This window comes from Cygnus atratus, chromosome 14 (genome assembly GCF_013377495.2).
Source record: "Cygnus atratus isolate AKBS03 ecotype Queensland, Australia chromosome 14, CAtr_DNAZoo_HiC_assembly, whole genome shotgun sequence".
Lineage (NCBI taxonomy): Eukaryota > Metazoa > Chordata > Aves > Anseriformes > Anatidae > Cygnus > Cygnus atratus.
The window spans coordinates 5,379,053-5,394,930 of record NC_066375.1 but is presented as its reverse complement, the minus strand read 5'-3'; the positions used below and the strand labels follow the sequence as shown (position 1 = coordinate 5,394,930).

The 15,878-nt window shown below is 41.7% G+C and overlaps 1 protein-coding gene across 1 annotated transcript in view; it reads left to right on the top strand.

The window, feature by feature from the left end:
- Positions 1-15,878, top strand: part of ADAMTS2 (ADAM metallopeptidase with thrombospondin type 1 motif 2) — a 179,951-nt gene that overhangs the window by 145,037 nt on the left and 19,036 nt on the right. The window contains exons 9-13 of the mRNA XM_035560826.2: positions 230-362; positions 1,779-1,892; positions 9,041-9,186; positions 10,743-10,918; positions 14,968-15,101. Of these exons, the coding sequence (XP_035416719.1) occupies positions 230-362; positions 1,779-1,892; positions 9,041-9,186; positions 10,743-10,918; positions 14,968-15,101 (703 nt within the window). The remainder of the gene's footprint in view (positions 1-229; positions 363-1,778; positions 1,893-9,040; positions 9,187-10,742; positions 10,919-14,967; positions 15,102-15,878) is intronic.

Sequence of the window (15,878 nt, the reverse complement as noted above, 5' to 3'; positions counted from 1 at the left end):
AAATGGAAGTTAAACTGGAAAGGCTTAAGAAAAAATATATAGAATCTGTTAAAGGTGGATACAACGTGATAAAGTTTATGTGAGCATAATTGCAATATTAAATGCTCTTCACAACCAATGTCTGAGAAATCATAGACTCTGTTTTGTTTGGAACAAGGAGCCACTGAAACCACTAATACTGTGCAAGTCTCACAGCCCCATCTGTTACTGTAATTTTTGCCTGTTGCAGTTCCTATGATTGTCTGCGCGATGATCCCTTCGAACATGACTGGCCTTCCCTTCCACAGCTGCCAGGAATTCACTACTCCATGAATGAGCAGTGCCGTTTTGATTTTGGTTTGGGCTACATGATGTGCACAGCTGTGAGTACTTAAGTTTAGCTTCTGCTATTTCTCATCCAGGAGTGTTGTGTCTCTGAAATGCTCTTAATAGGGTCAGTGTAGTGAAGCCCACAAGGAAAGATGCTGTGCCCACTTAGCTGTAAGCAAGAAATAACAACTTGATGCTGACAAATATGTTATTTTAAGAATCTCTGTATTTGTTTGTTTGTTTGTTTTTAAACTGAATTTACAGAAATGATTATGCTGTAATTTCATAAATAGCTTTAGACTTCAAGCAAACAAGCTTGCTGTATTATTGAGCCTCCTGTTGCTGGCAGCTACTTATTTTGTTACAAAACTCTCACCCAGATGAGAAGGAGATGGATTTGGTGTCACATCTTGTAGTGCGTACATGGGGCAGTATGCTTTTATGTTCCAGTTTTGTGGAAAGCATGATGTATTTTGATGCCTAGCATGTGCAAGTAAGTGTGACAGCCAGTAGAACAACTTGCAAGAGCTTCTGATGACATGGTTGGCTCTGTGGTACTGGGAACACAAGGGAGTAAGTCTAAATGTAAAGCAAAGCAAGAACTGGTGCAATTCGCAGTGGCTTGACCTCAGAAAGGACAGTGCTCTGTAGCGGAGCTATGCCTCCCACCTCCATCTCGTCAAGTGGGACGAAAATATGAAATGCAAAGAGGTGTTTTCAGCTGGTGTGGCAGCGGCTAACACATAATATTTCTGCTTTGATTCCCATCTGCTGGACTATGTGTACTGCATAGTGTCTCCAGATAATGGATCAAAACATTTTAAGCATCAGCTGTAAAATTGTATCTTGACATAACTCCCACTGATGCTGCCTTGGAAGAATGTCCCTGCCAAAGAGGGTCTTATAGCTGTTCTCTGGAGCCTGGGAGCCTGGGAGGCCAGATAAATAGCTTATTGCATTGTGTGGTGGGTGGTTCTCACTCTCTCCAGTACAAGCACTTGTATTGTAGGTAAAATGATGAACTGCTCACTGCATCAGGGTCCTGAGGTCAGATTTCCACCCTCCTAAGAGGAGCAGCTTGGTTCCCTCTCTCATGAATACTCAAGTGTTCTTTTTGTTTGTCAAATGAAGTGGTACCATTTGGAGAAACTCTAAGAAAAGGCAGTGGGCCTTGTCATCTGGGGACACTGGTTTCCCCCTTGCCCATTCTGCCTTTGGTCACTCGCATAAAGCTATTTTTGCCCAGCATAATTCCCTCAAATGCAGGCAGGATGTCACTTCAGAGTCACTGATGATTTTGCAAGAAAGTTCAGACATATTCAATCCACAAAGTTCCTCAGGAATCAGTGAGAACAGCTGGGACTTCAGAGCTAGACAAGGAAAAACCCCACTGTGCTGCGGCTTCTATTGGAGTTTCAAGTCGGAGCTCTGTCAAAGCATCATCTGCTCTGATTTTTCTTGTGTTTCAGTTCCGTACGTTTGATCCCTGCAAGCAGCTGTGGTGCAGCCACCCCGAGAACCCCTACTTCTGCAAAACAAAGAAAGGGCCTCCGCTGGACGGGACCATGTGTGCACCAGGAAAGGTGGGAGCGGGTGCTGTGCGTCAGCACGCTTGTGCATGTTCAAGTCTGTGCCTTTGTGTGCAGCCTGGGATGTTCTTCATAATATCAAGGGCAAAAATGGCAGGATTCCTCTTCCTGATTCATATCTAGAAATGCGTGAAACAGATGACTGGAGAATGTAATGGAGAAGGCCTAAAGGGAAAACCTCATGGCTTTTCTTTAACCCCCCAAAAAAAGCTTCAGGGAGGGTCTGGCTGTGAGCTGCATTGTAACTCACAAGTTCCCAAGTCCCAGTTTGGCCAAAGATAAAATACAGTCAGTTTAACAACAGAAAAACCTGTCTGAGGATTTGAAACCAGCTGAGGTGTGAAGAAAGCTCCTGGATGCAAATAAGGAGGCAGGGCTGGTCTGTCCTGCATGGCAGCTGCCTGATCTTCGAACCCAGTCCTCAGGCAAGTCATGGCACTATCTGCACATCTCTGGATTGCCCTTGGCTTCTTGGCATGCCACTGTGGAGCTAAAAATGGGGAAATTTTCACTTGCCCATGACAAGTATGTGGTTGGGGACAGGAAAGAAGGTTGTATTTGTATCAGCGTAGTGATGCCAACTGGCCTGCATGGTGCTGAGGGGGCTGAGAGCAGTAAGGTTTTGAAGATCACAGCCAAACTTAGGCTGCATGCAGTGCCTGCCCCAAGGGAAAGGATGGATGTGGGTGTTGAGTGCCAGCTGGAGAGAGCTGACATGACAGCAGAGAGGGCCTAGGAGGAAATGCAGATTTGCGGAGGTGGATTTGCTAGCTTGATGAGAGTCAAGGGAGAGATGAAGAACTGTGAAGGGAAGGAGCAAAGTGGCAAGGGCTCAGACAGCTCAGACCCCTCAGCCATCACACTGGACTTGCTCCACGTCTTAGTTACCCTCTAAGGAGGTCACACTGTGCTCACAGCAGGTCTGAACTCCAAGACCTCTGAAGTCTGTGGAAAAGTCTGACTTCACTGGGCTTTGGATGTGGTGTTTGAGGGGGAGAGGAAGATGTCGCTACTTGGAAGGATGTTTTGTAAAACCCAATGGATGACATCATTTATGTGATAAATGAACCGTATTAGCAGCTGCTGTTGTGGTTTGAAATGCCTTTTTTATGAAAACATAATTTAATGCTAAATTCCTTCCGTAGCAAGCCATGCTCCGTATAAGCCACTCCCTTTTGGTTTTCTCTTCTTTAGATTATTTATGTCATAACAGCTTTGCTGCTTGTTTGAAAAAATACATATTTTCAAATTACAATACACAATCTTAGGCAATTTCCTTGGATTCACCTCAGACATTTTTCTGTATATTGATACTCTATTAAATATGCTTATGAAACCCCCAGAAAAATACAATTGTATTCCAGTTTGTTACTTCACTTACTTCCCCAAGCCATTCATTCATTTTAGCATTTGAACAGAAGTGAGAATAAAAAAAAGAACTTGTAGCCACACAGTTAACAATCAGTCCAGTGCTTCCATTATAAACAGTTTGTCAGGATATTATGCAACTCAGCTGTAAAAATTTTCTCTGGACTGGAACTTAGGATCCAAGGCTTCAGCTAACTGCACAGACAGCCAGGTTTCTAGTTCAGTGGCGATGCAGGAGAGTATGTGCACATTCTGAAGTTTCAGTAGATGATAGGACTGTAACTGTTTTATTCCCAGAGGAGCTGTCCCAGTTTTTTTGATAAATAAACTTATTGCAGCCTTCCAGCAGAACCTGAGAAAATGATATAAAATGAAAACCGTTTTGTTAGATAAGGCTCAATAGGCTGAGTGATTATGCAAGCGTTACAACTGACTTCATGTTTCTGGCCTCAGCATTTGACTGGTGTATTTATTAGGGGTTGCTGGTGTTTTAATACAAGCACATCAGATCAGTCCTTTTCCACCTTTTCATTTCCTTTTCATCCCTGCCTTTGATTTGGCCTTTCTCTCTTCGCTGTCTTCACCAACTGGGTTAATACCAGAGACTTTTAACTGAAAGAACTGTAAAGTGTGTACATTGCCTGAAGTTGGGACTTAATGTGGCAATTTCCACTAAGATACATCTCACGTGATATCTCAGCATGAGGAAGAGGAAAATAACTTCAAACTCTATCCACTGTTGTTTTTTTTTTTTTTTTTTGGAATAATGCCAGAAAAGAAAGGAACAGAAACATAAGCAATTAAAGATGTTGATTCAAAAAGATCCATTTGTTTCCCACTTCAGAGACGTGCAGTTTTCATGATTTCATACCACTAATTCCCAGCGCCTATTTTAAGCTCAGACCAATCAAAACAGTGCTGATGTGTCAAAGAAACATCCTGGCTTTGCAGCAGCTGAGGGAGCCAAATGCCAGAAATGAAAGCGGTGGTCGGGAGACTACAAGGGCACATGGTGCGGAGATATTTTCCCCTAAGCCTGGTGTTCAGATAACTGATAACTGGTCTTTTCACTTGGCCAAACTTAGCAGATGCTATCGAGGAGGACCCAGTCCAGCTGCCTCTTTCCTCACTGAAGATCAAGGGGCAAGAGCACCTACTGCAGTCTCGAGATTTGTAGCTCATTTTCAGCAACCACACCAATAAGTGCCATGTCTCTGCATGCCCAGCCTGTGTCTTGGACCAAGGCACTGCAACTGAGAAATGGAAGGGATATCAGGCTTTGTAGTGCTGTATGTGTGTGTGCATCTGTGCGTGTATGCATACATACAGATGTGTATGTAAGAAAATATATGTAAATATTTGTAAGCTCTCCTGTGCATGTGTTTATTTGAAATAAGTTGCTAAAAGAATGAGGCTCTGCCATTTGAAAAATCCTTTTAATGCCTCCTTGTGCAAATGGAGACAGTGAACAACCAGATACATTATGTTAATTGGCAACAAACTAGTAGTTTGCTGGGTTTAGTGACAGAAAAATAAAATATTTCCTCAGGGCTTCCCAGCTAGTGAAGAAAACTACTATTTTTACAGAATCTCAAAGGAAATAAAATATTTTATGTTGCTCCCAACCCAATTTTTAAAACTAGATTGAGTTTTCAATAGCAAGAGGAAAGTCTGTATTGATTTTCTGAAGCTTCAATGTGGCAGCAACTTGCACTTACTTCTGTGTCTGAATGGTCACATTAGCTTCTACGAAATATCTCCAGTGTGTAAAGTTAAGCACACGGAGAGCCAGAGTCTTCATGTGAAGTCAAAGATGCTCCATAAATCGCCATTGTAAAACATGCAGACGAGATAATTATGCAAAGCTTAACTGCACAACATTCTGCAGATTAAAAAAAAACAAAGCAAACACATATGCTTTCAGCTAATGATTTATTTACTCGTATACAATTCTGTCAGCTCCACCATTAGGCTCAGGCTTTGGAAGTCAGGCAACCTTCAGAAATATATTACCGTTTTTTGTTCTTCCTTTTTTTTAAGCTATTACTCTTCTGGGGAGACATTTGTATCAGCTGAAGTAGCTAACTGCTTTCCACAAGACAGAAGTAAAAAAGAAAGTCATTCATACAAGGAGAGTGCATGCTAGAGTGCATCTGCTTGCTATAGTGACAAACACAAAGGTTTGCACTGCCTGACACTCCTTTATTTCTTTTCATGGAGAGACGTAAGAACCCGCTACCTTCCCGTGCCAACCGAGCTGATGTTGCTCTTGAATTTGGCATGCATGCCAAGGATCCAAGACAAACCTAGCAGGTACTCTCTGCACTTGCCCCATGTTGCTGAGATTAGCTGAGTAGAACTTGGAAGTATTTTTGGCCTGTCAGAAAAGGAAGAGAATGATTAAATATTGACATAAAAAGATATTATTGAGAAGAAAAATGGAGGTAGAAAAAAGGGTTTCTGAAAACACTAATGTGTACTCAAAGCAATCCAGATAATTTCCCACTGAGAAAGCTGACCTCAGCTCCTCTCGGAGACAGGAGACAGATGGGTAAGTGTATGCTGTGTTAGTCACCACAGAAACAGTAAGAATATTTGATTCTCCACTGAAGAAACTTTTACTGGCTCAGGGTACGTTGCAGTGTTACAGCTTTCAGTTTATCCCTTGCAACTAATTATTCTCAAACAGATGGAGCGGAGAGGACCAGCCTGCATGTGATGGGAAATACAAATAAATAAATAGCCCTCTCCTGAAACAATCTCAGCAGAGCAGGGGTAGCTGACAGCCCCCAGCCACAGTGAGGACACAGGGCTGCCTGGCAGATAGCTGGGCTAGGAGGCAGACAGAAGGGTTGCCGGTTGTAGCCTGTACAAAATAAGTAGAGATACCAAAGGAAAATCTGCAAGTCTTTTCTTGAAAAATTAACTTGCAGATGTGTTAAGCCCACAGGAACACACAGGCTCTTTTTTTGGCCCCCACAGCAGTTGTTTCAAAGAACTGCTGAAAACAGCAGTGGAGTGTTTCACTGAAAGAGATTTAAGCTTCCTCTCCTGGAAATTGCACTTGTTTTGGACTGTCCTGCATGCCAGAAAAACAGGCGAGACTACAAGAAGTCATCTTCTCTTCCACTAAGAAAACAATTTGCATTTACCCATTTTTTTTCACATTATTAAAAAAAAAAAAAAGCTTTAATATGCTTCACTGTTTAAATGAAACCCCTGTATATGAAGGGAATGGTGGTTGAAACTGGCTCATTTCCAGCTCATTATGTAGTTAATGGAGTAGCAATAGGAAGGGGCAGCTGTAGCTTCCTTTATTACAGTGGAGATTGCTCCATCTTTTTTTTTTTTTTTTTGAGTTTTATCTCCTTATGCTTTTTCTTGCATAGGTCTGAAAAGTTTAAGAGTCTGTTGTGAATCATTTTATATTATGTAGGCTCCTTTCTTATAATCCACAAGCAAAAAGGCAGAGCTGGTGATGACTCATTGTACAGAAATGCGTGTCTCCTCGTAGCTCTGCCTCAGCTTCCCGACAATCGGCGTAGGACCAGCTTCTCCAGTAAAACTCCGTGCTGCTCTTTTCTTTGCACAGCAAAGTCAATAACACTTTTCCATGTTTGCCTTCCAGTTCAGGAACGAGTCACAGTGTCAAAAGGGTGGTTTATTAGAGGCTGGTGCAAACCCACATCCCCTGTTCCTGGCTAAAACAGGGAAAGAGATTGGAAAACACAACATCACATGTCTCTCCTTCTCCTCTCCTCTGCCAAGAAGATCCAAGTGCTGGATCCTGGAGCATCACACAGTGAGCACACACTACGTGGCTCTTGAAACAGATTCAGTGATTCCTGGGGAACTTACACCTGAAGGATGCAGCACCCCGATAAAAAGATGTTTAAACAAGCAGGACTCAGGAGCCATCACATCTCATCTTCCCAGCACAGCTGAAATGTGTGCTGCCAGGCTGCTGTATTGCCAGCTTCCCCTGCATCCCTCCGAATGGTCCCATTTCCACACAGGGCCAGACGACTCAAAGTGTGTTCAAACAAACCTGTGTAGAGCCGTAAGAGTCCCTGAAGGGTACAGTGCTGAACTTCAAAACTCAAAAAAAGCAAAGGACATGTTAGCATTTTGCATTTCTTTCATGCTTTGCTGAATTATCTCTTGTTCTGTCAAACAGCTAAGAAAAATCTGCCCATTACATCTCCGGAGCAGGATTGTTATAATTGGCTTTGTGGTAACTTGTCTACTTCATAGGTTTTGACTTTGAGTATTTGAAGTCGTGAGAAATAACAAATAGTTGAAACCAAATTTCTACTCTGTTTTCTACTCCTTGTCCAACCAAATCAGTAACAAAATAAATTACATGAATAAAGAGCGAGTCATTGAGCAGATTAGCAAATCAGTAAGCCGTGTCTTGTCACCATTTTACTAATGACTCTCTTTTTAAATTCAGCATTATTAATGATTATCCATCCCTTTTAAATTTGTCTTCCAGATCACTAATCGCTCTATGCTTAAGAACGCTCTCCTGTTATATATCTTCTGATTTTGTTTTTGCTGGCAGCATGCATTTAACCATATGCTCAGCTTGTGCTGCCTGCCAAATTCCTGAATTCCAGGGCTTGTTAAGCTGTGTAAAATGTTGTTGTTGACTTGAATGTTAAGGAAAGTAAGTGACTGATTGCACTTGTTGTTGTAGCCATCTGTGTGCGTGAGCCAGAGCCCTTATCCCGACAGTAACCGTTAACGCAGACAGACTGCGACAGTCTCATGCAAAGTCGTTTGTTGTGCTGGAAATATTTTCTAGCACCCGCACTTCATCAGTAGACTTTTATGTAAGCAGAAATAATACCAGAAAGGGCCAGAAGCTGTGATCTTTGAGAATAATTCATCCTGACTCGAGCTAAGAAAAACTTCCTTGATTAGGGACTGGAGAAATTGGTCGAAAGGCAATGGCAGGTTTCTTTAATGAGAGGAGGCAGTAAAGAGGATATCGGTATTGAAGCTACAAAGGCTTTTAAAGAAATGTGTAAACACCTTATGGGTTGGGGGAATTTAGCAAATTTCATGTTTTAGCCTCTGTAGAATGACTGTAGTAAAAATCAGGTAAGAGAAAAGAGAAAGCCTCATAGGTTGGGAGTAAATGCTCCGAAATGGGACTGTCCAGGGCTGTTTTCTGACGAAGGCTTCCTGGTATTTTGGTCAGTTTTACTGGGATCTCCAGGGAGACTGCAAGAGCTCTTTATTTAATATCATTAATGTCTAAAATGTGAGTTGGCTTTAATTTCATGCCACTCTACTGACCACATTTATTGCAGGCACATGTATGCAGAGTTATAGGAGCTACTGGGAAAGACAGTGCTGCAGAATGAGCTCTTGCCATTGCTGCGTGCAATAGCAGTGGTAGAATTTTACCTTTAGCCTCCAAGATTTGGGACTCTGCCATTGCTGTTAAATGAATCCCTATCAGTTACATTGAAATCACTGCTGCAGACACATGACGAAGGCATGTAATGCTGAGAGCAGTTCAATAAACTTGCTAGGCTTTACTTCTGCTAGCATATACGGGCATACTTAACATGTGTAAGTTTGTAAAATTTGAGGGAATTTGGGATCATGAGCACAATATGGCAATGGGTTTCATTGCTTTCTCCTGGAGAGGTGAAAAAAATCCATTATTTTTGCCTAAAATGAAGTTTGTTGTACCACAGCTTCTCCTATGATATGCTTTAATCACCTAATCATTCCATCCCCTGTCCAATTTTCTCTTTTAGCATTGCTTTAAAGGTCACTGCATCTGGTTGACACCAGACATCTTGAAACAGGATGGACACTGGGGGGCATGGAGTAAGTTTGGCTCTTGTTCTCGCACCTGTGGCACAGGGGTGAAGTACAGGACACGGCAATGTGACAATCCGCAGTAAGTTCACCTACACCCACATGTTTTTCTAACGTGGAATGAGTGAATGGTGAGAATCCTTGCTAAAGTGCTAGTACAACAATACAGTAAAGCATGTTGAGTGGTACTTGTTAGAATTTCTAGTTTTGGCCCTTTAGCAAGTCACGAATCATCTTTAGTTCTCAGTTTATCCATCTACTAAGCTAGTTATACCATTACAAGGATCTTGAAAGTGCTATTACATTATTGCATAAAGCGTAAGTAAAACTTCAGAGCCTTATATATGTCTTATTCTAACATGTCAGTATGAAATAATGGCAATGATTTGCTGGATTTTTTTTTAAATTAATACAGTTTTTTGCTTTTTGTTTAATCCACCTTTTTGGATATTTCAACAAGAAAGTCTTACAAGATGGAATACGCTGACATTTTCAAACTGCTTTCATTTCAAGTTGGAACAAAGCTCCAGAGATCAGAACCTTCCCCAAAGTTAATCTTAATAATATTGAATTGGTTTGCTTTGATAACATACATATGGATCATCTAGATGATGTAGAATTACTTAATTTCAGTAACGCTGGAACTATGACATATTTAATATAGATCTGTATGTACAAATGCTATTAAACATATAATTATAGCTATATCATAGAATATCAAGATCAAGACAGCAAGAAGTGAAACAATATTCAGAATTAAATGATTTTACCGGAGAACTTTTGAACATTTTTGGACAGGATAAAGTGATTGAAATTGACTTTAGTGTTGAAAATAATCTTATTGTTGATTAAAAAACAAACAAACAAAAAAAACCACAACAAGTCAATTTTGACAACGAAGCTGCATTTTCTGATGGAAATGTTCTGTTAAGGAAAAATGTACCAGATCTAATTTAAGCCTTTATTACATTGGCAACATGAAAGTGACCTTTATAATTGCAGACTCAGTTTTAGTTGTAAAATCTCTCTTTGTGTAGGAAAGGCTAGTGTACTATTTAAAGTGTTTTCTGTGTTTCCTGGAAGAGGGTGCAAATCCAGATATGACTTGAGCTCTCTCTTGCTAGATAACAGAGTACCAGCGTGAGCTGCATGGCTGTCTGGTGGATGCAGCACTCATCTGGGCTCCGTTTCTGGATTTGCTGCTGGCTTAGGGGTGAATGTGAATGAGTCGCTTCAGCAGCTTGTGCTTTCCTTTCCTGGGCCACAGCAAGAAAAATGGGTTTTCTTGCTTATTTCAAGTGCTTGGAGGCTCTACTTGTAGAAATTGCTCTGTGAGAGCTAAAGAGCAACAGCGGGTTTTTAAATGATTGCTTCTTTTATCCCAGATGTGATGATGTATACAGAGAGAAATCTTTCCAGTGGTCTCCCAGACTGTTTCAACAGAAACAAATACCAGAGCAATCATTAAACTAGATCAAGTACTGATAAAAATAGGGGAAGGAAGTACCCAAAATATACCACTGGCTTCGTCAGTTCTTGTTGACATGACTAGGAATTAAATTGTGTCTCAGAGGATTTGATAGATGCTCCATTCAGGCATTAATGGCAAAATTAACCATTGCTTTCCTTCCTCTGCAGTCCAGCCAACGGAGGCCGTACGTGCGTGGGGCCAAGCTATGAGTTCCAGCTCTGCAACACTCAGGATTGCCCTAAGGACTTTGAAGACTTCAGAGAGGAGCAGTGCAGGCAGTGGGATCCTTACTTTGAGTATCAGAACACAAAGCACCACTGGCTCCCCTATGAACATGTTGATGGTGAGCAGTCCCTCTTCTTGTCTTAAATGTGACTCAGTGAGGGCAGTGCCAGGCCTGGAGCTGGGTATTAATAGGGCCATTGGCATTGACATTGCCATTGGCATGGAAAGCCAAGTTTCATAGAATGATAGAATCATTTAGGTTGTAAAAGACCTTCAAGACCATCAAGTCCAAACATTAACTTGACCTACCAAGACCCATCACTAAACCATGTCACATGGTGCCACATCTTTGGTGCCACATCTGGGCTTCTCTTAAATAACTTCCAGGGATGAGGACTCCACCACTTCCCTGGGCAGCCCGTTTCAATGCTTGACCACCCTCTCCATGAAGAAATTCTTCTTAATATCCAATCTAAACCTCCCCTTTTTGTCAAAAAGCCTTGGACCCTGTTCCCCAGTAACTGCTCTTAAACTGAGTTATCCTGAGATAAAAGGGAATAGCCGTGTCTGGAGGTGTGTGTGTCCCACAAGGGTCTGTACTGGGAGGAGAGCTGCTGAGCATGAGCAGCAGTCATCTGGGAAAGGAAGTGAACGGGGAGTTGACAAAATTTGCCAGGGGTACAAAATTATTCAGGCTAATAAAAATACAGAGGCACACTGTGAGAACTGAGGAAGAACCTTACGATACTAAGTGACTGAATGTCGCAAATAAAGTGTGGCATTGATAAATGCCAGCAGCAGACTGGGGGATGAAAAATGGTAAGCGTGTATATATGCATGGATTTATACACAAGTTGGACTCTGAAGAGAAAGGTCTGGGGGTTGTGGGTAGCTTTAGCAGAACCTAAGCTCGGTGCTCGGTGACTGTTAAGAGAGGGGTAGAGAGCACTGATCTGCCTCCATATGACTCCTTGGTGGTGCATGCATTTTAAATACTCTGCTGATGTAGCTCAGGCTGTCCCCGTCTCACTGCTGCCCACTGCTAAAAAAACAACAGTTGAAGTAGAAGAGGCCCAAACAAAGCAAGCACAAGCTATAACTTCTGAATAGGGAGAATTTAAATAAACTAGGACTTTTAACCCTGAAAAAAAGTGATGGTTTAGATTAAGAACATATAGTTACAGAATTGTGAGTGGCCTGAAGAAGCTGCACACAAAATAATTACACTCTGTTTCTCATAACACAAGCCTGGGAACATCAAATAAAATTATCAGGTGGCAGATTTTAAACAAATAAGAAGAAGTACTTTTCCACACAGCATATAATTAAAGTGGAATTCATTGCCATGGGATGTTGCAGATGCCAGGAGTTTTAAAACTGATTTAGGGAAATTTCTGAGAGGTCTTTAATCCATCAAGAACTATTAAACACCAAGATCCAGCCATGACTTAGGAATCCCTGAGCTGCAGTGTACAACAACCTTGGAGAATACACTAAGGAAAGTATCAATTTTGGTTTTGTCTTAGATCTTCCTCCAAACACTGTTGGGCACTGTTGGAGGCCAGGTACTGGTTTGGATGGGAGCTGGGTGAGAACCAGCACGATCATTCTGGTGTTCCAGCATCTTGGCAGAGATCGCCTCCTAGAACAAAAATGTTAATTTTCCTGTTAACTTTTCTGCTGTAACTGACAGCAGAAGTGCAGCTAATTGGTTTTGGGGCATGAAGACTGTTGCCACGCTGTTGCCGTATTGTGTTGAAAAACGTACTTTTAAAAACCGAAAAGGCAGATGGCAATGATTCTCCACTTGTTTGACAAGCAGTACGGGCTGCTCGCTGTTTTTAAACCTGGTCACTTTGTGTGAATGACAGGTCTTCCAGGCCAGGCCTGGCATGGCAAGAGACGGGTGGCAGGTACCTGGGTGCCCGGGCTGTGCTCAGCCAGGAGCAGGTCTCCGGCAGGGAAAGGGTCACCTTGGGTGAATCCTTTTGCATTCCAGAGGGAGGACACTGCCAGAAGTTAACAGCAAATTGTTTGTAATTAATTTGTCTGGCTTTTTTTCCTAAACAGTTCTCAAGGTTCCCTCATTCTTTTCATGCCATCTTGTGCAATCTGGGATTTTCAGAGCTCAGATACGGCCTCATGGCTCAGTTTCATGAAATTGCTTTGCTGGCACAGGGAGAGGGAAGGAACGCTGTGGCCCAGAGACCTTTGCTTCTGCTTAGACCTTTACTTAGCCTTTGGAGCCGTCTGCTGCAAAGACCACTGAAACTAATCAGACATCTTCTATTAAATTCAATGGCTTCTGGGTCAGAAACCAGCTCAGTGATGTCTGAGGATTGATCACTGGCCACTGCTGGTTTTCCACATAGCTGTGGTATAAATTGCAGCCCCCCTTTGTGAGAATTCCATTTACCTCTGCGGCGTTATTAAAGGGAACAGCTTTTTTTTTTGTGTGAAGAAAGGCCAGAGGATGGTTTATGCGTGAACTTTAATATATTTAAAACTGCCTTTTGTAAAGGTAAGGCATACCAGTGACATACTTTGTGCAGATAACACAGCCACGACTCAGAAGTGACATAAATCCATGTACTTGACATGCAGCTCAGCTGGACACTTCTGACACATGTCTGTGATGGGGACAGGGAGGTACATTTCATCCCGTGCCCAGAGAAAAGCCACCGAGCTGGGGTACAGCAATGGACAGGCAGACGCTCGCTTTTGTGCTCCCGCACCTCTACTATGCCAGACACCAGTGAATAGAAAGAGAATAGAAAGAGAACAATTCACTGCAATTACCAGGGTCCCATTTAATTGCAGTTGCAAATTTACCATCCTTAGGGAGCAATGGGAAAGTTCTTTCTAAAATAAAGCCATTGGACAGGGCCAGTGGCGCCCAGTCAGACCTTCTGATGTTTTCATTTCATTGCATGCAATGAATGTATGGTATGTTGGGGGGGTGGGGTTGTGCACATCTATGTCTTGTGCACAGCTTAATGTTCCTAATGTATGCAGATCCATGGGTCTGTGATTATTGTGAACTTAACCTTAATACTCCTCCATTAAGATTCTGCACAAGAAAAGTAAAGTACCTGTTTTAATAGTCTAGACACTACATTTTTTGCAAGATGTATCTGCATTGTTCAGGAGCAGTAACAAAGGTCTCTGGTGTACCAATACCCAGTGGCCATGAGGACATCTGCAGCAATAACAAGAACTTTATTAAAAGAGGGCAGAGGCCATGAAACTGTACAAGGGAAGAATGCAAAGGGCCTGCGAAGATTTATGTTAATTGAACTACTGTAATTGAAGGTTCATTATTCTTCTAAATGGTGGGAAAAGTGTCCTAAGATTTAATCATGTTAAAACAGCCGAATCTTTATTTGTTTCATCTAATAGGAAGGCCATCTACTCTTCACTGCCAAAAAAAGCACAGTGAATCCTATGATAGGGCTGGGGAAAGCAAGTGAAATGGGTAAAATGAAATAAACTGATGGAAGACAATTTTATTCAGCCACTGACTAGTCATTTCAGATTTATTTGTTGTTCTTGGTTCCTTGGAATGGTTTAGGAGAAAGAGGTACACTTGTCTGGCGGCTTGTGCATGTATTAGTGGTTAAAAATTGTGTTATTCCAAATCTCTTTGACATCTCATCTTGCTTAATGATTTAAACCATCAGAAATACAAGTTCAACAAAGAAGGAGAATCGGCTTCTTATTTAGTGTGACCCAGCTGTCTCTGAAGACATTTTGGAATCCATATTCACTTAGCGTCAAACAACTGCTTTTAATGGCAAAATTGCTTTTGCTTTTTCAGATTTAGGTGCGCTGTAGGAGAAATTGATGCAGAAACATGCATCTCTCACAGGTAAAAACCTCTGCTAGATTGCATAATCTGGCATGGAATTAAATGGAGGCCCCAGTGAAAGTAAATGATCTGTTATTTTCTAAGACTGTCTCCTAATAGTGACACTTGGGTGCTTTATGGCTCATCAGTTTCCAAATGGTCACACAGCCTTCGAAAGGAGATAAGCATCGATGATTTATGGGGCACTGTGTTTTTCTGTGATGTGTGCAAGGAGTAAGAGGGAGTAATGAAAACACTGTCGTGTTCACAAGATCAGCAAATAAACTGTTGTAGCTGAACATCGCAATTCTGTTTTCCAGCTAAGGAAAGGTGCCACCTGTACTGCGAATCAAAGGAAACGGGCGATGTCGTGTATATGAAGAGGATGGTACATGATGGGACTCGCTGCTCCTACAAAGATGCTTACAGCATCTGTGTGAGGGGAGACTGCTTGGTGAGCTTTTGGTTACTTGTTTCAGAGCTTAGTATTGTGAAAACAATTTAAATGGTAGCTTGAATGTTTTCTCTCCGAGAATGAGTATTTAAGTAGGTATAATAACACTTTGGGCAATAAGGAGATTTCATTAGAATTATTGTCACAATATTATGTGTGATATTCACAGTTACCATCACACTGCATGTGACTCAATTCCAACAGCGCCTACCTACACAAGTACTATTTAATGTGGTATTTTAAGATGAACTATTACAATTAGCTTTCAACGAAAGCTTTTCCTGCTAAGGTTTAGTGGGGGTGGAATGTACAATGAAATATGAACACACAGCAGCTTTCAAGGAAAGTGCTGGTAATGTGTGACTGATGTGCATTCTCTCTGTACTTGATCAAGCTATTTTAAAAAAATCAATACCAGTTCCTCTAAATTGGGATCTGACGCAGGTCATCTGTCAACAGAATTAGAGGCTCTGACTCAGCAAAGCACTGGTGGAGGTTCTCACAGTTGCTTTGATTCCCCTGGAATTTATGCATCTGCTTTAAGATAAGCTGAGGTTTAAGAGCTTTTCCTTAGCAGGGCTGCTTTGCTTTGGTATGAAGACCACTTTGAAGCATATTAGCAAAATCTCATCACCTAATTGACAGTTATTATAGGAACTGGAAGTACAAGTGTTAAAATCTAGTTAGTTGCTGATTTTCCAGGAAAATACTACAATTTGTACTTTGCTGAAGGAGAAGTCTTGCTTTTGGTATCTGAAGTAAAGGCTCATTTGAACT